The 23,977-nt window shown below is 38.2% G+C and overlaps 3 protein-coding genes across 3 annotated transcripts; 2 read left to right on the forward strand and 1 right to left on the reverse strand.

Moving 5' to 3' along the window:
* The first annotated feature begins 505 nt into the window (after positions 1–505).
* Positions 506–4,883, forward strand: LOC122484323 (olfactory receptor 4P4-like). Its single transcript, XM_043582286.1, has 2 exons — positions 506–1,406; positions 4,828–4,883. The coding sequence occupies exons 1-2, from the start codon at positions 506–508 to the stop codon at positions 4,881–4,883; spliced, it is 957 nt and encodes a 318-aa protein (XP_043438221.1).
* Positions 4,884–9,539: 4,656 nt separating this feature from the next.
* On the forward strand, positions 9,540–10,475 carry LOC122482737 (olfactory receptor 4P4-like). The gene has a single exon (XM_043579035.1). The coding sequence runs from the start codon at positions 9,540–9,542 to the stop codon at positions 10,473–10,475; it is 936 nt and encodes a 311-aa protein (XP_043434970.1).
* Positions 10,476–18,648: 8,173 nt separating this feature from the next.
* Positions 18,649–19,575, reverse strand: LOC122482738 (olfactory receptor 4C46-like). Its single transcript, XM_043579037.1, has one exon. The coding sequence runs from the start codon at positions 19,573–19,575 to the stop codon at positions 18,649–18,651; it is 927 nt and encodes a 308-aa protein (XP_043434972.1).
* Positions 19,576–23,977: the final 4,402 nt, after the last annotated feature.

Here is a 23,977-nt window from a genome sequence, read left to right on the forward strand (position 1 = left end):
GTTAATGTTGAAAAGTTAACATCATTTTCTCCATTATAGAATTATTTACAATAGATTTCTAAAATGAGAGAAATAGGGGTGCCTGGGTGGCTCAGTCAGTTATCATCTGGCTTTTGCTCAGGTCATGATCTCACAGTTTGTGAGTTCAAGCCCCACGTTGGGCTCTGTGCGGACAGCTCAGAGCCTGGAGCCTGCTTCGGATCCTTGTCTCCCTCTCTCTCTCTGCCCCTCCCTTGCTTGTGCTCTCATCCTCTCTCTCTCAGAAATATTAAATGAATAAACTGAAACTAAACTAAACTAAACTAGACTAGACTAAAATAAAATAAAAAGAAGTGTAAATCTATGTATCAGGAATAATTAATTTTACTCATTCAATGGCGTCAATTTACTTTTTTAGTGAATTTTAATTATTGTTGCCATGCTAATTGTTTTTATAAAGATTCATGTTTTCTTTCTTTTCAGGTGTTTAACCCATTCGTTTATAATATACGCCAGTCTGAAACAGATGGAGAGTCAGAGGAATGTCTCAGAATTCATTCTTTTGGGACTTTCGTATGACCATCGCACACAAATATTTTGCTTTGTGTTCTTCTTATTCTGTTATGCTGCTCTCTTGGTAGGAAACCTTCTGATCCTTATCTTGATTCGATGCAGCCCTCTTTTCCACCAACCAATGTACTATTTCCTCAGCCACTTATCCTGTATGGACATCTGCTTCACCTCTAGCATTACACCCAAATTCATGGCTGACCTCCTAGTGGGAAGAAAAGCCATCTCCTATGGTAACTGTATGTTACAAGTCTTTACCATGCACTTCTTCGGAATGATTGAAGTCTTAATCCTCACCGTCATGGCCTTTGATCGCTACGCTGCCATCTGCAAGCCTCTCCACTACCTGCTTGTCATGAACAGAGCAAGGTGCAATCTCCTCGTCTTAGCTGCTTGGGCTGGTGGGGCCGCACACTCCTTTCCTCAATTTTTTCTGGTAATCAGGTTGCCCTTCTGTGGTCCTAATGAGATTGATCACTATTTTTGTGACATTTTTCCTTTGCTAAAGGTTGCCTGTGCTGACACCTATGTCACCGGTGTCCTTTTGGTTGCCAATTCAGGAATGGTTACCTTAGTGGCATTTGTGGTCTTGTTTTTTTCTTATGTCATTATATTATTCACTTTAAGAAATCATTCAGCCAAAGGAAGGTGCAAAGCCCTCTCTACCTGTGGGTCGCATATCACTGTCATAGTTTTATTTTTGGGGCCTTCGATCTTTGCCTACCTTCGGCCTCCAACCACTTTCCCTGAGGATAAGGTATTTGCTCTGTTTTACACCATCATCGCTCCGATGTTCAATCCCTTCATCTACACTCTGAGGAACTCAGAGATGAAAAACGCCATGAGAAATGTCTGCAATCAAACATTGGAGCTCAATATCTTTTATAAAAAACAGAGGGGCAGCTAGATACGGATAGGGGAGACAGGAAACCATCTCACAGAGTAATTTTTCCACTGGTAACATTTTATGAGTGACAGAAATAGGACTTGGAGTTTCATAGTGACTAAAAAGAAATAGTAAGTCATCCATACAAAATGTAAGCTTAAAACTTAGTTCATTTTGCGGGCTTTGAGATATTATGAACAGGTTGACATGCACAAAATCAGTTATATGCATAGTTAAGACAATATTATAGGAGCCGAGAATTGGGATGTGAAAAAGAAAATTGGAGTTATCTTGCATTAGAAAATGCAGGTTTGGTGGCTAGACCACACGATGAGCCCTTCTGTATGGCAAAGAGACGTTTAAAGTCCACGATTTTAAGACCAAATTTTGGTTTATGATAGGATCGTCACCTAAATGAACTCCAGAAGTATTTAGAAATTAATTACATAGCAAGAAGTGGGCATAATGAAATATGATTTAAAGTGATTCTGTGGTTTTAACTCTGGACTTCACATTGGAAATAAAAATAAACTAGTAAAGGGGCACCTGGGTGGTGCAGTCAGTTGGGTGTCTGACTCTTGGTCTCAGCTCTTGTTGTGGTCTTGCCGTTTATGGGTTTGGGCCCCGTGTTGAGCTCTGGGCTGGTGGTGTGGAGCCTGCTGGGGATTCTGTCTCTCCTCTCTGCCCCCCCACCCCAACCCACCCCGCCACTGTGCTCACTCTCTCTCTTTCTCTCTCTCAAAATAAATAAATACACTTAAATTTTTTTTAATGATAAGAAATAAACTAGTAAACATAGAGTGAAATCAATTCCTCAAGATATTAAAAACACACTCACTGATTTTCTACATATTGGTCCATTAAAAAAATCCATACAGGAACTGAATCATAAAATGCCAGAAATTAGGAGGACGGACACTATTTATAAGATCCAGAGTCTTTCTTATTTACACAAGAAGTGAGTTCAAACAAACTTCAATCAAAAAACCCTCTGATACAAATCACGGAAATGAGTGGAAATGACAGATCATCTTTGAAACAAACATGAGGATTCTCTAGAAGAACCTGAAACAAACTTGATGAAATGTGTTCATTTGTATCTCTAATAAGATGCCAAAATAAATGCTTTCTTTGAAAACAGGAAATCACAAAATGGAAGAGATTGTGTAACCAGATTATATGAACAGAATGACAATGAAAATACACGAATAGTTTTAGCCTATGTAGATGCAATACTAAAATTACGATGATTATAAAGGCCTTATATACAGAAGGATAGAAAAGTAGAAAAGTTTATGAGGAAGATGTAATTCAATAGTTTTTATAACAGAGAAATTGGACAAATAATCAGTTTGTCACGTTACTAATAAAACAAAAATATTGCCATATTTAAAAGTTCAGGCTTTACCTTTTATTTAATGTGTTGCTTTTAACCAAATTTACTCAACTTACCTTTCGGGGATCCTAACCAGGTAGATCACCACATCTGTGATGTGAAGCCCCTTTTGAAACAGGTATGCAAAGATATTTGTGTGGTTAGTGTCTTCGCGATTGCTAATTCTGGGATGTTGGTGGCAGACATTTTGTTGCCCTGCGGGCTTCTTACCTACTGGTGTGATTTAAACTTAAGACCCGCTCCTCTTCAGGGTACTGCAAAGCTCCACCTGCAACTCTCACATAATGGTGGTAGTTTTGTTCTTTGCCCCCTGTGTCTATCCTTATGTTCTACATATGGGGTTTTACACAGTGATTGCCTCCATGCTGAATCGTCTCATCTCTACCCTGAGAAACATGGAGATGAAAACCAGCATGCGGAAGGCATGGTCTAAAATGGCCCATTCAGAATTCATGTACATAAGTGATAATCATCGTGCTTTTGATCCTGTGTAGCAAAGGCATTTAACATTTGAGGTGTTGTAGAAAGTACATAAGCTTTGTCTGGACACTTGGGCTAAATTACCCATGTCTGCTGTCACATGAGCCAAAGAAACAAGTCACTGGGTATCAGATTACAATCTGCACCTTAAAAGATCCAGCTGGTTCCACGTGTGCCCACTTGCATGTGAGGAAGCTAAAAATGTCCTGAAGCATCTCTCTGATCCTATCACTCCCCTCTCCAAAAGTTTGTAAGAAATCCCATTTTCCTTGGAATGAAATCCAACCTTCCTGCTTGTTAGAAATCTTCCGTAAGTTATCTGAGTCTAATTTGCCGATCTCAGAAATCACTATGTTGGTAGAAAGTGTGGTATTACAATGCTAGGCTTTAGGGTCAGGGAGAGCTGGGTGATTCCTGACAGCTTTTATCTCTGGGTCTTGACATTGTGCTCTAATTATATTAGTCTCTCTTTTAAAAAGATGTTGTACTTCGCAAAGATGTAATATTACTTTGGCTAACACGTGTGAAGTTTTAGCACGCCACGTGGCGACCCGAACCTCATGCGAGTTATTTTTCTTTTGTTTGCTTTTCTCTCTGTGTGTCCCTAAGCTCAGAAGCTTTCAACCAGGTACACTGGGTCCACGTCCATTCTCCAAACATATTCTAGAACCTATCAGCTCTGTGGCTTTACTTCAGCCATTCTTCTGCTTAGGATTCCCCACCCTCAGGCTCGAGGGTCCATGTCTTACACGTAATTCACACTCGTGGTGTCATGTTATTCAGGAAGACTAGATGTATGAATGCAATATGAATGTTGTTGAAATGTAAAGGTACAAGACATGTAGAGTAACAAGTAGAAGATCTTTGTGACCTTGAATTGGAGACAAAATTTTTCTAAACGTGTGGAGCAAAAGTGTAAAAAAAGATGATTTGTGCTTCATCAATATTAAGACTATGCAGGAGTACTACTATATAAAGACAGATGAGCTAAATAGTGGCAGATGTAAATGCAACTAGTAGCTGTCTCTGAAGGTGTGTACAGGGCAAGGTTAGAGATACAACTGGCTATCTCCCGCTGTAGATTGCTACAGGCTAGCTCTTGAGTACAGCTCAGTCAACACTGGGCATAACGTTGAGGTAGACTAGTTGGAAATCACTGGGTCCTGATGTCCTTGATGCTGAAGTTGTAGAATCTTTCATTTACTCAGGGTTCTTAACCTTTTAAAGCCTGGAAGCAAGCGCTAAACTTAGAACAACACGTTTTCTTGCTTCAGATCTTTAGGGGTAGTTGAGCTAGTTACTTAACCTCCAGGACCTTCCGTGTTTTTATCTACCAGTAAAGCTAATAATATTTGTGTCAAAATATGTGTTACTATAAGCATTGAATAATATGATGAACCCGATCTGCCCAATCATCTCTCAGTGTATTTTTGCTACTGTTTGGCTAAGTTGTTGGATCTGAAACAGATTAAACATTATAATATTTGATTTTCTGACATTTTTTGCATGAGAAAACTTTACATGAGTGGTAGAGAGAGACTGTCTGGTTTCAGTGCCTGCAGAAGAGACTGAGTCTGAACGACATGTGAAGAGTCAGTGAGCAGAGAAAGAACCGGATGTTAAACACAATAAAAGCTCTGTGGTTCTTTGCTCCCTTCCTCTGATTTTTTTCATATCATGTTTGTTTTTCCTCCTTGCCAAGTTATGAGGAAGAGATGTTTACTCTTATCTTTTCTTTTGTCTTCCATTTTTCAACATGTATGTCATCAATGGTAACCTCATACCAAGTATGATATCACAAGTCATTGATTTTATTTATCTATCTGCTCCGCACACCAAGGATCTTGATAATCCCCGCAAAAGGACTGTAAGTGGCCATCTTTGGTTCTCCTTGTCCTACCTCATCTCAGATTTTCCAGAAAGAGAACCTGACCCTATTACAGCCTAAACTCTCCCTCCTATTCCTCAGAAATTTGGAAGAACACAGGGCAGCCAGGGTTTCACGAATTGCTTTGACTGTAGCCTTTTTGGGCCTGCAGGGGAAACGGGCCAAGTTGTTTCCCAAAGAGGCAAATATGGAAAGTTCATACCCAAGAGCACCAAGCACATTACTATCGACGGTGGCTTTGGCAGCACTTGGGCTAAGATCTGCCTAGAAATGCCTTTGGGAATATAATTACACAGAGCTTTCAAAGACCTATTAATTCTTGCCGCGTCAGTTTGTATTCTGTTCCTCTGAACCAAACTGTCCTCGGGTGTAGACATAAAATAAATGCACGATTCCTGGGACCTAAATACTTGTGTTAGCTTTTGCAGGAATATAAAAATACATGTTGCTTATTTTTTCTTCCGAGCTCTTACGAAGAAGTTAAATCAGCCTTCAATATTCCTGCTTTTCTGGGGGCTGAAGATCCACTTCTTCATCACTTCGTCTTAGTGAATATTTGAAGTCCGCTTCCCTGGTAAACTGTAGAAGGTTTGAGACATGTTGAAATTTTCCAGATATTTGCAGAGAATTAACCTGAACGTGTTCGAATTATGGGTTTGTAAACGCTCTGCAATGTATTCCAGATTTCGGTGCTAGAGACAAACTGGCAGAGTGAGTGTCCAAGGACGGAATGCTACCTGATGCACGCCCAAGCTAACCCGACAGCCACTCGATCTCATGGTTAGTGAATTACCCTTGTTACCTTGGTTTGGGAACGGTCACACAACACATGTGCTAGGCTAATTGTGTGTGCGTATGTGTTTGTGAGACAGAGAGAGAGAGAGAGTTTTTAAGTATTTTGTTTGTTTCTTTTGTTTTTTGAGAAAGAGGGAGTGGGGGCATCGGAGAGGCAGAGAGAGAGGGAGAATCTCAAGCTGACAGCACAGAGCCCAACGCGGGGCTCGAACTCACGACACTGAGATCATGACCTGAGCTGAAATCAAGAGTCAGACACTTAACTGACTGAGCCACCCAGGTGCCCCAATTATGTGTACTTTGTATTTATTCTATATAATTTCATTTGAGGGCTATAACTTCTTTTGCAGCATAGGATAATTAGATTACGATAACAATGTTTTGGCATCCTTTAGTTTCAATTGCGCATTACCTACAAGCAAAACCCCCTTTCTGGGGCATAGGAGTAGAGCTAGATAAAGCATTTTTAAGTGGGCAGTGAATTTCATCGTGTCCCCAACTCTTGTTTAACGGCATCCTTCATAATACTATTAAGAAACAGACCAGCGTATACTTGAATATGTACAATAACAAATTGTTTTCTTTTATTTCAAAACATCTGCCTTCCTAAAATAGTTTTATCTGAGTCAACTATGGTGAGTTTATCTACATTCTGTTACACTAAGAGAAGATTTGAACATATGATAGTAACTTGTAGTTACGTGTAAGACTTTCTATTCCTTTATGGACAGCACGATCCAAAAAGTACACATAATTTGGATTCAATAATACCAAAAAATAAAGTAATCGTTTGAGTACACTTTCTAGACAAACATGCTAATTGTAACATGCTAATAATGTAACAAATTGTTATTTACCTGATCATACTTGTCAAATCCATGTTATGTATCTTCTTCTTTATTTCCTTAGTTTTTCTGCTGGTTGAATGTGTGTGCATGACAATCTGTGGTTCTAACCTAATCGCTCGGAGAGGAAAGACAGTGAGAGAAAAATATTTTGAACCACACGTGTCTTGGGCTATTTCATATCACCTCACGTATTCCTCATCAAAATTCTGATTTTTGTAATGATATGTCAGTTGTAACATGAGTGTGATGATGCTTAAAGAGATTAAAGAATTCACTCAAGGATTGCCCTGGTCAGTTTGAGATTCCAACTCTTTCTATGTTGCTACTGTTTCGGCCACTTGTTCAGTGGTTGCCCGAAGTCCTTTATTTATCCTTTGTGATTTCAGCTTTCCCATAAGAGGGTTCCTTAGTATCGCTATATTGTTTGATGATAGTAATTCTCCTCAACTGATTTTTTCCCCTCTTCGCTTTCACCCCTGCTAACAGCATTGATCATACAGCATGGGCAGGGTTGCGAGCTATTATAGATTAAATTCCAATAATGATCTAGAAAACAAGCAGGCATTTTTTTTTTAGTTTATTTATTTATTTAAAGAGCTTGCACAAGTAGAGGAGGGAGAGAGAGAGAGAGAGGGAGAAAGAGAGAGAGAGAGAATCTGAAACAAGCTTCAAGTTCCCAGCTGTCAGCACAGAGCCTGATGTGGGGCTAGAACCTACAAACCATGAGATCACGACCTGAGCTGAAGTCAGACACTTAACTGACTGAGCCACTCAGGTGCCCCAGAAAACACGGAGGAATCTTGATGAGGAATTTGCATTTTTGTAAGGCTGAAGGCAAAGAATTTCAAATGTTTTAGAATCAGAGGATTCTAGAATACATATCTATCTTAAATACTCCCTATCTCTTTACTTACAGAAATACTCGAAAGACACATGAGGTATCTGTGAACCCATCATCTTGCATATTTTTTTCTACTCCGATGAGGAATCAAAACAGTCTTTTCACTGCTGCCCTTCATGGCATCTCTCAGCACTCTGCCTTGGAACATAACCCCAGATTGAGGAAGAAACGGGATTTCTGTCTTTTAACATTCATAGTGTATTACTTTTCAAACCTGAGAAATTACTTAGATTCTCTCGATGTTTCTTCTATCTAGAATCAGAGATTTGAATCGGTCAAGTGATTTCCACATGTATATTGCTCACAGTCTACTGAAATAATGGTTGCCTGTAAATCAATTTGTTTTATATCAAGAAGTGTATCTGAAAATTAACATTCTTTCTACCTAGTATCAGAGGCAACAGGTAGAAGGTGGGCCAATGCCCCTCACACTCCTAAAACTTTTCAGTGCTCCTTAGTGACTGCTAACTTCCGGACACTGTCACAATAATTATTTTACTTTGTTATATCAAGGGGGATGGAGAATCCTTGTTAAGTGATTCTGAAAGCAAAGTAGGAACAAACCGAAAACTTATACTTTTAGGAGTGCAGAATTTTGACTAGTAATTTAAAATAGAATGGATGTCTTACAGTACGGGCCATTTTAAAAATGCCGTAACTGTCAACCGTTGGCCATCTAAAATCTTGTCAAAGACTCTGAATAACATAGATATTAAATTTGTGAGTCCCTATATATATATATATATATACAGGAGGAGTAGAGAGAGAGGGACGTGTAGAATCTGAAGCAGGCTCCAGGCTCTGAGTTGTCAGCACAGAGCCCGATGCAGGGCTCAAACTCACAAACTGTGAGATTATGACCTGAGCCGAAGCCAGACACATAACTGACTGAGCCACCCAGGCGCCCCAAGAGAGACAGAATTTTAAGCAGGCTCCACACTCAGCATGGAGCCCGCTGTGGGGCTTGATCCCATGACCCTGGGATCATGACCTTAGTTGAAATCAAGAGTTGGGTGCTCAACCCACTGAGCCATGTGGATGATATGACAGTATATATTTTTGAAATTGTATTTAACTCATAAAATATAAAAATGATAAATGAATAGATTTCCTGAGTATTTTTCACAATTCCAGTCATTAATTGACATCTTCCTTTTGCTGTATAGTTTTCAAAACTCTTTGTTTTTTAATGTAAGAGCAATTCCATTTGTTTAACATGACCCATTGGCAATGTTTGGCCAAAAAACAACGTGTAGTATGCTTTACACAAATTAAACTCCAGGAGTTCAAACTGGATGTTTAAACAAATGTGAATCTCTTTGGGATTCATTTCCAGAAAATTAAGGAAGTGTACTCAGATAATTTTAAAAGAAGGAAAGTAGATTTTATCAGTAAGTTACAAGAATTGAGAAATACAGGAGTTTTTTTGTTTTAGGTCAATGTGACTAAATAATATAATTAGCAGTTCTTTATCTAAATATACAATTAATGGTATTAATGCTTTATTTTCCAAATAGCATTTAAATATTTAAGACAACTGCTAGTAATATTGAGTAAAATATATAATTATTCTCATTATTGTCATTACAAAATTATTTCATGACACATTTATAAAAGACAGCATTAAACAGTTAGCCTAGTTCAAGAAATCTGTTGTTATCAACTCCATTTATGTCATCATGTATTTTAATAAATTTTGTATTATTGTGTTCATACAGTTAATTCTCACCTCCAATTATGTTCTCGTTCTTTCAGAAACAGAAGTCCTTGTGAAAGCATACACCCAACTCAACTATATGAAAAGCCAGAGAAACATCTCAGAATTCATTCTTCTGGGACTTTCCTACGACCAGAACATACAAGTATTTTGCTTTGTCCTCTTCTTAGTCTGTTATGTCGCCTTGTTGGCAGGAAACCTGCTGATCCTCGTCTCCATTCGATGCAGCCCTCTTTTCCACCAACCCATGTACTATTTCCTCAGCCACTTATCCGTAATAGACATCTGCTATACCTCTACTGTTACACCCAAGTTAATTGCTGACCTGCTGGTGGAAAGAAAAACCATTTCCTATAGTAACTGCATGTTACAGGTGTTTACAATGCACTTCTTTGGAGGCACCGAGATCTTCGTTCTTACCGCCATGGCCTTTGATCGCTATGCTGCCATCTGCAAACCTCTCCACTACGTGATCGTCATGAACAGGACAAGATGCAATCTGCTAGTCGTAGCTGCCTGGGCTGGTGGGGCCGTCCATGCCTTCCCTCTCTTTTCTACCGCGATTGGTTTGCCCTTCTGTGGTCCTAATGAAATTGATCACTACTTTTGTGATATTTTTCCTTTGCTGAAAGTTGCCTGCACCGACACCTATGTCACTGGTATCCTTGTGATTGCCTTTTCAGGTCTGGTCTCCTTAGTTACTTTTATTGTCTTATTTGTTTCTTATGGTATTATCTTATTCACTTTAAGAAATCTCTCAGCTGAGGGAAGACGCAAAGCCCTCTCCACCTGTTGGTCTCATATCACTGTGGTCGTCTTATTTTTTGGACCAGTAATCTTTATCTACCTTAGGCCACCTACTACTTTTCCTGAGGACAAAATATTTGCTCTATTTTACACGATCATTGCTCCTATGTTTAATCCCTTAATCTACACTCTGAGAAACTCAGAGATGAAAAACACGATGAGGAAAGTTTGGTGTCACACATTATTTTCAAAGGAAACACACAATTAATGTGAAGAGGCTTAGTGGCTACGCAACTTTGAGAAACAAAAGGGGGAGGTGTGAATGAAAAAGGTGGGGACTATCTCATAGATTTTGTAAACCATCACTCTTGTGAATGGAATGAATGAAAGCAATGGGACTAAAGTTTAAAGCAATCACTAAGCAACTATTAATTCTTGCATGCCAAAATTAATTGGCAACTAAGTTAGTTTTGTGGTGTATATGTAGGGTAACCTACATGAAAAAAACAATTGGGTCAAAGCAAATAAACCAGTGGTATATTGATTAGTGAATTATAATGGACAATATTTTAATGATAATTTTATTAAAACTTCAGACGTAGAAGCCAGACCACACAATGACAGACATTCTTGGGTAGCTCAGAAGTTGAAATCCAAAAAAGAAGGTTATAATCTAAAGTTAAATGAATTAACTTAAATTTCATGTACAACATGCATATATATACAGCCTCTAGTTCATGTAGAAATCAATTGTGCAAACAAATAAATATTTAGAGTAGAATCTGCTTTTAAGTGGTTCCTGGGGGTCAGCTCTCCTCATGTCCCATTGAAATCAATAATAATAAGTAGTGATGACAGAATGAGAGTCTAGAATTCAGAATGCTGAAACACACTTACTGGTATTCCACCTACTGGGCAGAGTTTAACAACATTTCCCATTAACTTCAGAAACTATATCTATTAAACTTTAAGTGTTGACTCACTGCTATTTGCCTAAAATTGGTAAGTACATGGTTGGTCACTGGATCCACAACTGAAGACTTTTCCTACTGAAATGACAGAGAGAGAGAGAGAATAGCAAAAGATAAATAAGATGTGATCTAACCACAAAGTAAATGAAGAAACAAAATGCATTTTGGGTGCACACGGGTATTCACTGCAGGTTTATTCATAATCACTAGACGTTGGGAGCAACAACGATATCTTTCAGTAGGTGAATAAATCAACTATTGGAAATATGGAGAATGGAATATAATTCAGCACTAAAAACTGAGCTATTAAGATAAGAAGATATATGCAGGAAACATAAATGCATATTTCAAAGTGAAAGAAGCCAATGTAACGTGGCTCTCTTTTGTATGATTTCAACTACAGGTTTTCCTTGACTTACAACGGGGTAATGTCCCAATAAACCCATCATCTGTTGAAAAAATTTTAAGTCAAAAGTGCATATAATACACCCAACCTACCAAACGTCATAGCTTGGCCTAGCCTAACTTACCTGTGGTCAGAACACTTACATTAGCCTACAGTGGGGGCAAAGTCATCAAATACAAGGCTCTTTTATAATAAAGTATTGAATGTCTCATGTAACTTGTTGAATACTGTACTGAAAGCGGAAACCAGAATGATTGTACGGGCACAGAACGGTTACAGGTGTGTTTATGGTTGACCATTGCGATCGATTGGTTGACTGGGAGATGCAGTTCTCTGCCCCTGTCCAGCATCATGAGAAGATATCATAATTCACGTCACTGGCCCAGGAAAAGATTCAAGTTCAAAGTTCAAAGTACAGTTTCTACTGCATGTGTATCACTTTCGCACCATGGGAAAGTTAGAAAAGTATAAGTCCAACCATTGTAAGTGGGGACCACCTATACGTGACATTCTGGGAAAGGCAAAACTATGGAAACGGCAAAGAGATCAGTCAGTGGATGCCAAGGATTAGGGAAGGGAGAGGGGTAAATGGGTGGGCCACAAAGGATCTTTAGGGTAGTGAAACTGTTCTGTATGTTACCTCATTTGGATATTGTCATTATACGTGTCAAAAGCCACAGAATGTAAAACATCAAGGACGAACTCTAATGTAAACTGAATTTGGGGGGGGATAATGACGTGTCGATGTAAGTTCCTTTACTTATAACAAATGTAACGCTTTGCAGGGAGAGATTCTCCCAGTAAGGGGGAGAATAGCGGCACTTTTATTAATTAAAAGTACCTTGTGGCACAATACCTAAACGAAGTCATCTTGTCACTAAATGAAGAAGAGCCTTCTGAAAAAGATTTTCTACTGCGACCAGATGAAGCTTTTCAACTTTAGTGTAAAGTCTTTTCCTCATGCTTAACAGTTTTACACTTAAGATTGCCTAAGAAACACAGCAATGATAACAGAGAAGGGACCGGATAGTGGAATTTTCGAGAAAAGGAAGATAGTTACCGTACTGAAAGAGTTTTAGGTTAGGCAAGTGCGATGCGGGAGGTGCAATCGTTTTGGGAGAAGTGTGCAAAGAAACATAAAGAGCAGGCAAAAGTGATGAGGGAGATAAAATTAGAGTTTTTATAGCAAAGAGAAATTGGGTGAATTGCTATCACAGCGGCTACTAAGGGAAGAAAGAAAATATTGCAAGATTTGATGTTATCTCTTAAAAAAACATCACAAAAACATTTGTCCGTCGAAAGGTTGAAGGGGTATGTGCTTAAAATGACCAATTTCAAGGACCCCTGGGTGGCTAGGTCACTTAAGCATCAGACCCTTGATTTTGGCACAGGCCATGAGCTCAGTCATGATCTCATGGTCCTGAGATTGAGCCCTGCATTGGGCTCTGTGCTGGGCCTGGAGACTGCTTAAGATTCTCTCCCTCTCCCTCTCCCAACAAAAGAAAGCAAAACCAATTTCATTACTAGAAGAAAAATAATTTTCATGTTTAGAGTAGGTAGATCATTCAAACGAGCAGTATCATGTAATCAGCAATCAGATTCAGTCACAAGTTGCCAGTAGACCACACCACAAGTCTTCTTTGTACTTCTGTGAAATCCTCACCTTCTGAAAGTAATCACTATCTTCACCTATAAAGTTGACTAAAATTACCTACTTTTTGATTCTGTAGAGAAAGAGCAGTGCATACTGTGCTCCTGAGGGTCTCTTTTCTCATTATCAAGTCTGTGAGATTCAGTCTTCATGCTTTATCTATATTCTGGTCGTTTTCATTCCTTTATAGTCGCTCACTGCATGGACATGTGACAGCTGATCCATTCTCTTGTTGCTAGACATTGAGGCCATTTCTAATTTACGGATAGTATGAGTTGAGCTGCTTTGAACATTTTGAAACATGTTTTGGTGACTCTCTATCATCTGCTGATACGTACTTTCTACAAAAGATGCACCTAACCCCTAGGCCATGAAAAGATTGAAAATAAAAGCATGAAAATGTTAGAGCAGTCAAAATGCTGTTGGCATTTGAAGAAATTATATATATGATATATATCATATTATACAAATATACATGTATATATATAAAACCAAACAGACTTTCAGATAAGAGCCATTCTCAATACTTCAAATTCTTAAACAATGATAGAATGTGCAACATTGAAGCAGTTACAAATCTGAATGTGTGTGCATACCGAAAGATATAGAGGATTTGATCCAAACCAATAAGCAGCCAACTCTGGATATATATAAAAATGCTACACTCATCAGCTTGTGACTGAATATAAGTTATTTAAAAGCACTCACCTAATTTGATGCCACGGATTTATTCTCCACATGTGTCAAATTCTCTGCACCACCAGAGAAACTTATCTGATGATAATTCAGTTAAAGTAGGAAACAAAAAATAAAGGCAACTTTCAATCTCAAACAAATGGTAATGTAAAAACTGTTTACAATAAAAAAGTGAAAATAAATCATAAGAGAAATTAAAGAATAACTAAAAATAAAACTATAAAAATAGGATTTATCAAAAAAAGTATACCAATGCTTAGAGTAAATTTCTAGCACAAAACCATACATTATGCATCCATAGATGATTTGTTTCCACTTAACTGTAACTACACTTGATCTTAGCCAAAGTACTGGGTGTTGTATGTAAGTGTTGGATCACTAAACTCTACACCTGCAACTAATACTACACTGCATGTTAACTAACTGGGATTGAAATAAAAACTTGAAAATAAACCTAATTGTATCTTAATCCCCACAGTGTTCCCTATAAATATTTAAAATAATTATCTACAATTGTTTCAATGTTTATTTATTTTGAGAGAGAGAGAAAGAGCGAGCAAGCTGGGGAGTGGCAGAGAGAGGGAGACAGGATCCAAAGCAGGCTCTGAACTGTCAACTCAGAGCCCCGTGTGGGACTTGAACCTACAAACCCTGAGATCATTACCTGAGCCAAAGTTGGATGCTTAACCAACTGAGCCACCAAGGTGCCTCACCTAAAATCTTTTAGAACAAACAATATATTGAACTGCGAAATACTAAAAGTTATTCCTTTGAAATCAGGAAGAAGTGACACTTAGCATCACCAGTTTAAACTTAACACTTTTTTTTAAGTTTATTTATTTTCAGAGAGAGAGAGTGGGGGGAGGGGAATTGAGAGAGAGAGAGAGAGAGAGAGAGAGAGAGAGAGAGAATCCCAAGCAGGCTCTGCACCATCAGTGCAAAGCCTAATGTGGGGCTCAAACTCACGAACCCTGAGATCCAGACCTGCACCAAAGCCAGACACTTAACTACTGAGCCACCCAAATGCCCCTTAGTATCAACAATTTAAATTGACATTATTCAATATTATACTGAAGGTCCTAGCCAAGCAATAAGTCAAACAAAGAAACAAACAAAAGAATGGAAATAAGAATTATATCAAAAATGAGTGGGGTACTCTTTGTGTAGACCTACAGAAATTATGAGCCATAAGAGAATATTTTGAACAATTCTATGCTAAATTTAAAAAGACAGAAAATGCCAAGTGTTGGTGAGGTTGTGGAGAAACAGGGAGCTCTCAGACTTTGCTCATGAAAAATGTAACATAGCGCCACCACTTTTAAAATGCTAATATGCAGTTAACATAAAACCCAGCAATTCAACTCATAAGTATCAGTTCAAGAGAAACGATAATATATCTCCATACTAAGACTTGTATATGAATGTTCACAGCGGCATCATTCATTGTAACCATTGACTGTACACAATTCAAATGTCCACCAACTGGTGAATAAGCCTACAAAATATGGCGGAGCCATGCAGTGAATACTATTCGGTAATGAAGAGGAATTACCATAATACGACGTGATAAACCTCTAAAACATTATGGTAAATGAAGAAGGTCACAAAATTACACACTACGTCGTTTTTTTAAGGAAGTCCATTTCTCTCCTGGTTGTGTTATATGGTTTCAATATTTCACATACGAATCGAGGGAAAAACTGGTGTATCTTTGAAGTTCTCTAGTCTCTGACCAAAGCTCTGCTGATTCCTATATGTCTCAGCAGTAGCTGTAAATGTGTATAAAAATGTGGAACCTTGGGGTGCTTGGGTGGTTCAGTCAGTTAAGCATCTGACTCTTGACTTCAGCTCAGGTCATGATCTTGCTATAGGTAAGTTGGAACCCCAGGTTCCACTCAACTCACCTGCTTGGGACTCACTGCTTTCTCTTTTCTCCTCCAATATTAGCGTTCTGTCTCTCTCTTTCTCTCTCTCTCAAAAATAAATAAACTAAAAAAATAAAAAAAATACACACTTGTCTCCTCAGTTCCATCTTGTACCCAGAAACGAAAATTCTCAGGGTAAATGTGGTTGTCGCTGTTCACCTCAGCTCTGTGTTTACCCCCCCCCCCCAATATTCATCTCATTCCTTCTAGTTCTTCTTCCCTTAGTAGCTCTCCAGTCTCTTTGGGGATGATTCTCTGTTTCCATCTTTTCCACCTTTTCATGTGGGAATGCGTGTCTGCTGTCAGTCACTCCATCCCACCCAGAAGTCTGACATTCATATTTGAATCTGAAACTGTAAAGGGTCTGCCTGTAAAATGTGAGTCTGTAGAGTTGAAGACTGAGGGAAACAGCATTATAACAGACAAATATGATCCTATTGCTCCCTCCTCGGAAAATGTGGGCAATATCCCATTGCCCCTGGGATAAAATCTTACTTTGTATAAGAGCAGTGTTGTAAGTAGAATTCAACATAAGTTGACCAAAACACACTAATTTGATCTGAGAATTCACAATGACGGATGGGGCTGGGGTTTATGTCAAGTCAAACATGGCATAGATTCTGACCCTGTCATATTTTAATTGTGAGGCTTCGCCCAATCAGTTTCAACTTCCTGAGCTTTCTTTTATCAATTCATCTGCACCTTTTGGATAAGTGGGTTACTCACGTATGTTTTCCCACAATACACCTATTAGATTGGCCAAAATGTGGGACACTGCCACCAATGCAGCTAATGGGAATGTGGAACAATGGGGACTCTCATTCATGGCTGGTGCGAAGGCAAATTGGTGCAGCCATTTGGGAAGACAGTTTGTCAGTTTCTTCCCAAACCATCATATTCTTACTGCACAGTCCAGCAACCTCACTCCTTGGTATTTACCCAAAGGAGTTGAAAACTTATGTCCACATAAAAAACTTGCACACAGATCTTCATTCATAAAGCTTTATTCATAGCTGTCAAAATAATTGGAGGCAGCCAAGATGTCCTTCAGTAGGTTAGAAGAGATAAACTGTGTGACATCAGACAATGGAGTATTATTCAGTGCAAAAAGAAATGAGCTATCAGGCCATGAAAAGATGTGGAAGAACATCGCAATGTCTTCCCCGTGTGCAGACATTCAACTTTAACACACACGATTCTTCTTGATCTTCACTGTGGCTAATTTGCCAGTTTCACATCTTACTAATTAGACTTTTACAAGCGCAGTGTCCAGCTTATAACCTGACACACAGGATGGGCTCAGTAATTCATTATTGAATAAATAGATGAATTAATAGCCACAACCATATTGAAATGATAAGGTTTTCTGCTTATTCTTTTTCACCCAGTGGCCTTTGTTATGGGTCCTCTCCTAGAATACTCTCATCCCAACACATGCCTCTTCACACTGATGATTTCCTTTCATGCTTTGTATCCCATTTTAGTTGTGTTTTCATCTAGGAAGTCTCCTCGAACCCCCAAGTCTTTGTCGTGTGTCCCCCAAACATGCTTTCATAGCACCCTGTGCTGCCACTCTCTCACCATTTATAACATGGTGTTGTCATTTTCTGCTCCCTTCTGGGTGTCTGTCAGTGGATCCTAAGCCCTGTGAAGGCAAGATCTGGGTTCCTCTCTATTCACCACTGAAGTTCCAGCAATTATCAATGTGTCTGATGTACCTTTGGGCTCAAGAAATTACTGTTGACTAATGAGTGAGGAATGGAAGGAACAAATGGAATATATTTATCCTGAAGTTGTTTTGTGTGTAAATGGAGCCACATATTTTTAAAAACACCTTTTCATAATGAGATGTTACCAAGAAGTAAACTAATTATCAGAGAAGAATAACATAAACAGCCCACAATCGTAAGATGATGAAATCTTGCTGAGAGCAGGGAGAATATCAAGGTAAGCTATTTTCCCCTTCACTGAGAATCAGAGTTTCAAATTCTTTCTCATTACACAGGCCAAGCAGGAGTTAAAAGAGATTGTGGTTTCTCTAAGAGATCTAGCTAGGATTTATCAGATAAAAGTCCTTATCAGATAAAAGTAGGAAAAAAATCCCTTATCTCCAGTACTATTTAGTGGTTCAACATTTTATTGACTTTATTCATCTTCCTTTATACCATTATTCATTCATTCCATATCTATTGTGTACCAGACATTAAACCTTACTGTAGAAACTATTTTTAGCACATAGTTAAGTACCCTAAGGAGAGTGACTTATTTAATAAATAGAAATTCCTGTCAAATAATAAAATATTCATTTATTCAAGTCATTGCTCTTTCTGATGGGTTAGAAGTCTATAGTGGGTGGCATGAACAATTCAAAATGGCTCTGAAATCTGCAAGGAAATGGAAACATGAGGTATCTCTGTTACCCCTTAGAGGTTAAATGGCCCTTTGCTTTTACCACCCCATGGTGTTTTTTTGCCATGATTTTATACACAACATATTACTGTCAACCCCGATGTATAAAAATGAGAGAATTGCTAATAAAATATATAGGATTTTATACATAAAGAATATATATATATATATATATATATATATATATATATACATATAGTTTGTAGTACAGTCCATGTTTATGCTTTATTTCTCTTGTACACATTTTTGCTCCACTAAGTGCAGTATTTATAATTCATAGTGGTTTATTTTTTCTTTATTCGGTAAGTATTCCTTGCTGAGATCATCCAAAATGTGCTTTTGATGCTTGCCTTGGTTAAATCAATGTGGGTGTCTAAGCATATTTATTTCTCCCCTGAAATAGCTTTCCTACTACACAATTTCCTAATGGCATTTTTCATCTGGTCATTTCTCAAGGTATAGATTAGAGGATTTAACATGGGAGTTATCATAGTGTAAAACACTGCCACTGCTTTATCGATAGATAAAGTAGCTGCGGGTCTCATGTACTCAAATATGCAGGGCACAAAGAAAAAGACAACCGCTGTGATGTGAGAGACACAGGTGGAGAGGGCTTTGCGCCTTGCCTCCAAGCTGTGGTTCCTGAGGGAGCGCAGAATGACCACGTAGGAGACCATCAAGAGGAGGAAGTTTAAGACACAGATGAAACCACTGTTGGCAGCGACGAAGAGCCCTAGAGTGTGCGTATCAGTGCAGGCAAGTTTGAGCAAAGGGTTCAGATCACACATAAAGTGGTCTATGACGTTAGGGCCACAGAAGGGTAATGGGATGATAAAGAGGATCTGTATGGTTGCATGAAGAAAGCCTCCCACCCACACCACTCCCATTAACAGGCCACATACCCGTCGATTCATGATGGTCATGTAGTGCAATGGCTTGCAGATGGCCACATAGCGGTCATAGGCCATCACCGTAAGCAGGATGACATCAGCACCTCCAAAGAAGTGTTCCCCAAAGATTTGGGTCATACATGCATTGAATAGGGTGGTCTTCTTTTCACGGAGTGAATCTACGATCAATTTGGGGTTATTGACCGAGGAATAGCAGGCATCGATGAAGGAGAGATAGGCCAAGAAAAAGTACATGGGGGACCCCAATAATGGGCTGGCAGTGATAGTGACCAGAGTGAGCACGTTTCCTACCATAGAGACGATGTAGATGGCCAAAAACACAACAAATATGACTTTCTGCCTCTTTGGATTCTCTGTGAGCCCCAGTAGAACAAACTCTGTCACGTTGTTCTTCTCCATTTTTTCGTATTATGTTTCATTACATTACCTGAAAAAAATCCTTTGTGATTAATGCAACCTTGAATTATTTAAGCTTCTTCATGTAGTAAATAATAAATTCCCAGATTCTACTAAGTCATGAATTCTCATGAGGTTTGTTGAGATAGAAAATAAGTTCTGAGTTCTTGGAGATTACTGACATTATCTCCGGGGTGAAGATTCTGTTGCATGTAGACATGAAAAACTTTTGTAAACAAATAGGTAGAAGACCATATTTGTGCACATAATCACCCGAGATGACAAAGCCTAACAGAAAGTAGTGCATCATACACATAGTGGCAGCTAAGTAAGAAAAGGGAGATGGAACGTGATGTAAAGTCTATGAATGCAAAGTTAAGGAGCTTTCCCTTTACTCTTAGGAAATGGGGAACCATTGGCACAAATTGAAAATACAAGTGGAAAAATGAAGAGGAATTTGAGGAAGGGGGAATAAGGGATATGGTTTTAGTAAAAATCTTACTGTGCCTTGGATGAAGTGGGGTGAGGTTCAGTAAGGAGACAGAAGCCAGAGACAGAAAGCCCAGTTAGGAGATTATTTATAACAGTTGACATAGGAGGAACAGGGCATTGGTGGTGGGTATGTGAAGAGAGTATACCAAAGCTGCTATAAATATAATTCATAATGCTTGTTGTCTAAATACAGTACCATTACAATTGCTAACAATTTTTATAGACCTCAATAACTGATTTCTATGTTCGTGGCATTGTAACGAGTGCTCTGTACATATGATCCTAGTTAATATTGGTAACATCCTGTGTGGCTGGTATTATCTCATACATTTTGCGATGAGGAAACAGTCTCAGAGACTTATGTTGATGGTAATAATAACAGTAATATTAACTAAAATTAAATGTTTAGTGGATCTAAATATTTTGTAGACATCTGTTGATATAATCCCCACTACAACCTTGTAAGATAATGACTGCTATTTTTTAAATACTTGTCTTATACATTATGTAATAGAAACATAGAGAAGTTAAAGATCCTGCCAATATCAATATTCTAATTAAGGACAGAGCCAAGATTCGTTCAGATTATATTTGTTAATTTTTTCCTTAAAATTCTTACCTGTGCCCTATTTTCTTATAATTAACAACATTGAACTAGTAATTTCCTCTTTATAGGACCACAATAATTATAATTCCTTTATTATTACTTTAGAGGCAAGGGTATATAAAATGGTTTCATTAGTAGACACACACACACACACACACACACACACACACACACGCTGACATGTTTAAATTCCCAATTATCAAAGGTGGTATTACATTCACTGAAAAATCTTTTTATCTGGACTTCTCCCTCAGACCTAGTTCTCCCTACTATAATCCACTTCCAAAGCAAAACACCTGCAAAATGTTGAAAAGGATTGCCATGTGGTTAAGTGTTTTGGTTTGAAAATCAAAAAGACCAGATTAGAATCCTGATTCTTCCACTTGCATCTCCTTTGATCTGGAGTATATTTCTAGCACGTCACATCTTTGTTTCCTCACCTATAAAGCAAGATTAGTAATATCCATTTTACAGGTTTTTACGAGAATTGATTATGGAAATATATTTGAGCAGATTACCACAGTGTTGCACACACAGAGGCTTCTCATCTATTTTTCAACTGTTTATGCATCTAGGATAATGGAATGGTTGACATGTTGAGTGATAATTATGCAATAATTTAATTATTCAAGCATTCAGGAAAAATCAACTCCAATTTTACTTTTAAAGAAGGCATACAGACTCCATTATCCATAGCCTTTGTTACCAAGAAGAATTCTCCACTCATGCTTGGACTAAATGGCTGATGGTATATGTCATTTGTATTCATACTTCAGTCTTTTCTATGTGAGAAGTATATTTATATTTTTTTCTCTCTCATGATTAATCTAGATTATTAAACTGGATACCTCACTGCAATTGTAAGTGGTCTGGTGACAGACAGCTGGCTTAAATTCCATGAAGTTCAATACAATTGGCTTAAATTCCATGAAGTTCAAAGTTTTCATCTGTCAACTTAGGTAAATGATATTTACCAACTATCTTTTGAAGAAATGGGGTGAGGATAAAATACTCCATTACTATGTTTGAAGGGACAGAAACAATGTTTAATACATGTGGGAAGTAACAATCTTTAAGACACATCAGCAATATTGAACACTTACCTTACAGACATAGGTCTTCCTGATGTTTGGAGAGTTTTGGAAATAATCCCATCTTCAAAGGAACCTTCTCTAGATAAGTAACTTTCAATATGAAAGATATGAGACACTTGGAAAGAGACTCTTCAAATAATTCCATATCAAATTACCAGTTTTTAATGAAGTGTTTTTATAAGTCAAAAGCTTCCCTTCTAGCCCAAAGCCTCAAAAAGTTGTTACAGAAGACCTGGGATTTGAACTTAGAATGGATTCTTTTGAAACACTTTGGAGAAAAGATCTACAGATGGCTTTGGTCCCATGGGCAAGGGGCAAGAAGTATGGAGGAAACACATTCAAATGGGTCATTCCAGCCAGAATGAATCTTGCTCTGGAAAATGTGATCAACAGAAACCATTTTCAACTTGCACTGCATGGATATTTAAAGAGGTTTCCATAAAGGTTCAAGGACCTTGTCCTGTAGCTGCTACTGTCTCTCCCAGGAATTAATTATCTCCTCAGATGGAAAGGCCTTGTGTTAAAGCCATGTTAAAGAGACATGTTTGACAAATATCCAATTGTGAATAGGGAATTGCATTCCTTGTACTTGGAACCTAACCATGTGAGAGTTCCCTTCTCTATGTGACACTTGGTGTCTAAGAAAGCTACATGTCCTGTGAATGGAAAAATGCCATAATTCCAGTGTGGGGGCTTGTGATGTAATTTATCCGTTGACTCACGTCACATAGAGAACTTCTGTCTCCTTGGCAATAATAAAACTTTTTTGGAACCTGCTAAGGATTCCTTGAGAGCTAGATGGATGAGGGCATAAGATCATGCAGCCCTTTTAAAGTCAAGACTCCAAAAGCTGGTTTTCACATGTATCAGGAAGCTACGGAAGTGAATAAAAACTCTACAAGGCTCCCAATGAGTTATCTTAGGGACTTATGGTCTGGTCAGTACAGAATACTAGGCAATATTGAAATTGTGGCGAGACAGCAGAACACGAGTGGAGAGTCCTAGTTGCTCCACATCTTTGTCACTTGGTGCTGTTAGATTTTCCTTCGAGTCATTCTAGGAGACGTGTGGTGATGTATGGCTGTGGTTTTAATTTTCTTTTCCTGATGGCTGATGATGAGATTTTTTTTTCATATTATTGACCATAGGTAACCCTTGTTTTGTGTAATTTTGTTCAAGTCCTTTGCATAATTCAAAAATGACGGTTCTGGTTTCCTCATCACTGTTACAATTGTTCTTTATATATAGTACAGGTCTTTGTCATACCTATGTTATGTATATATACAAAATTTTCTCCTAGTCCTTAGATTGTTCATTTAAAAAATGGTGTTACTTGAATAGCAGCAGTTTTAAAACTTTGATGAATACTAATTTTTAATTTTTTTCTTGTGATTAATGTTTATTATTTTGTATCTAATAAATATTGGTGTACTGCTTAGGTCAAAATGGTTTCTTCTGGATTTCTATGGATTTAACTATGGATATTTCACTTTGACATGTAGGTCTCTGTGTCATTTTGAGTTAATTTTTGTGCATGGTATGAGGTGAGATGGTTTTCTAGATTCCCTGGTATATACATAGGTGGTTCTCATAGCCCTTATTCTCACATGTATCTACTTTCCAAACCTCATTTTTCCTAAATTTTTCAGTGGATTTACTGCTTTCCTTATTTTATACTTTGCCTCAGGCAGTTGTAGCCAGTACATTTGCTCAAATGCTTTTGATAAAATCTGCCCTGCAGGTCTTTCCAGCCTCTAGAAGTCTCTAAGGTAGATGAAACAAAATCAAGCTAGTGACCCAATTCTTCAGGGCGCCCCCAAAAGTGCAAAACATACCATCCCAAGTTTTCAAGGTCAAGTTGTGGCACCAGCAAAGCCACATGAGGAAGGTGGGCCATCATCCTCTTGGCTGCAACTGAGTTGGGAAGTGGGAAATGCTGAGTAAGTTAAAATTCCACAATGTTTTCTTCCCAAAGCGTATCAGCTTCTTTCTTCATGAATCATTCCACTGGTTGTAGTAGCTTTTAAATAGGTTTAATAGTTCCTAACCTTTGGGAAATCCTAGGCAGTGATTTAAATAGCTAAACAGACACTTAACATGTGGCCCAGACAGTCCGCTGGTATTTAGGCAAGAAGAAGAAAAGCGTATGTGCATACAAAGACTCTAACAGTTTATTTGTAATAGCCCAAAATTGTAAATAATCTCAAAATTT

This window comes from Prionailurus bengalensis, chromosome D1, assembly GCF_016509475.1.
Source record: "Prionailurus bengalensis isolate Pbe53 chromosome D1, Fcat_Pben_1.1_paternal_pri, whole genome shotgun sequence".
NCBI lineage: Eukaryota > Metazoa > Chordata > Mammalia > Carnivora > Felidae > Prionailurus > Prionailurus bengalensis.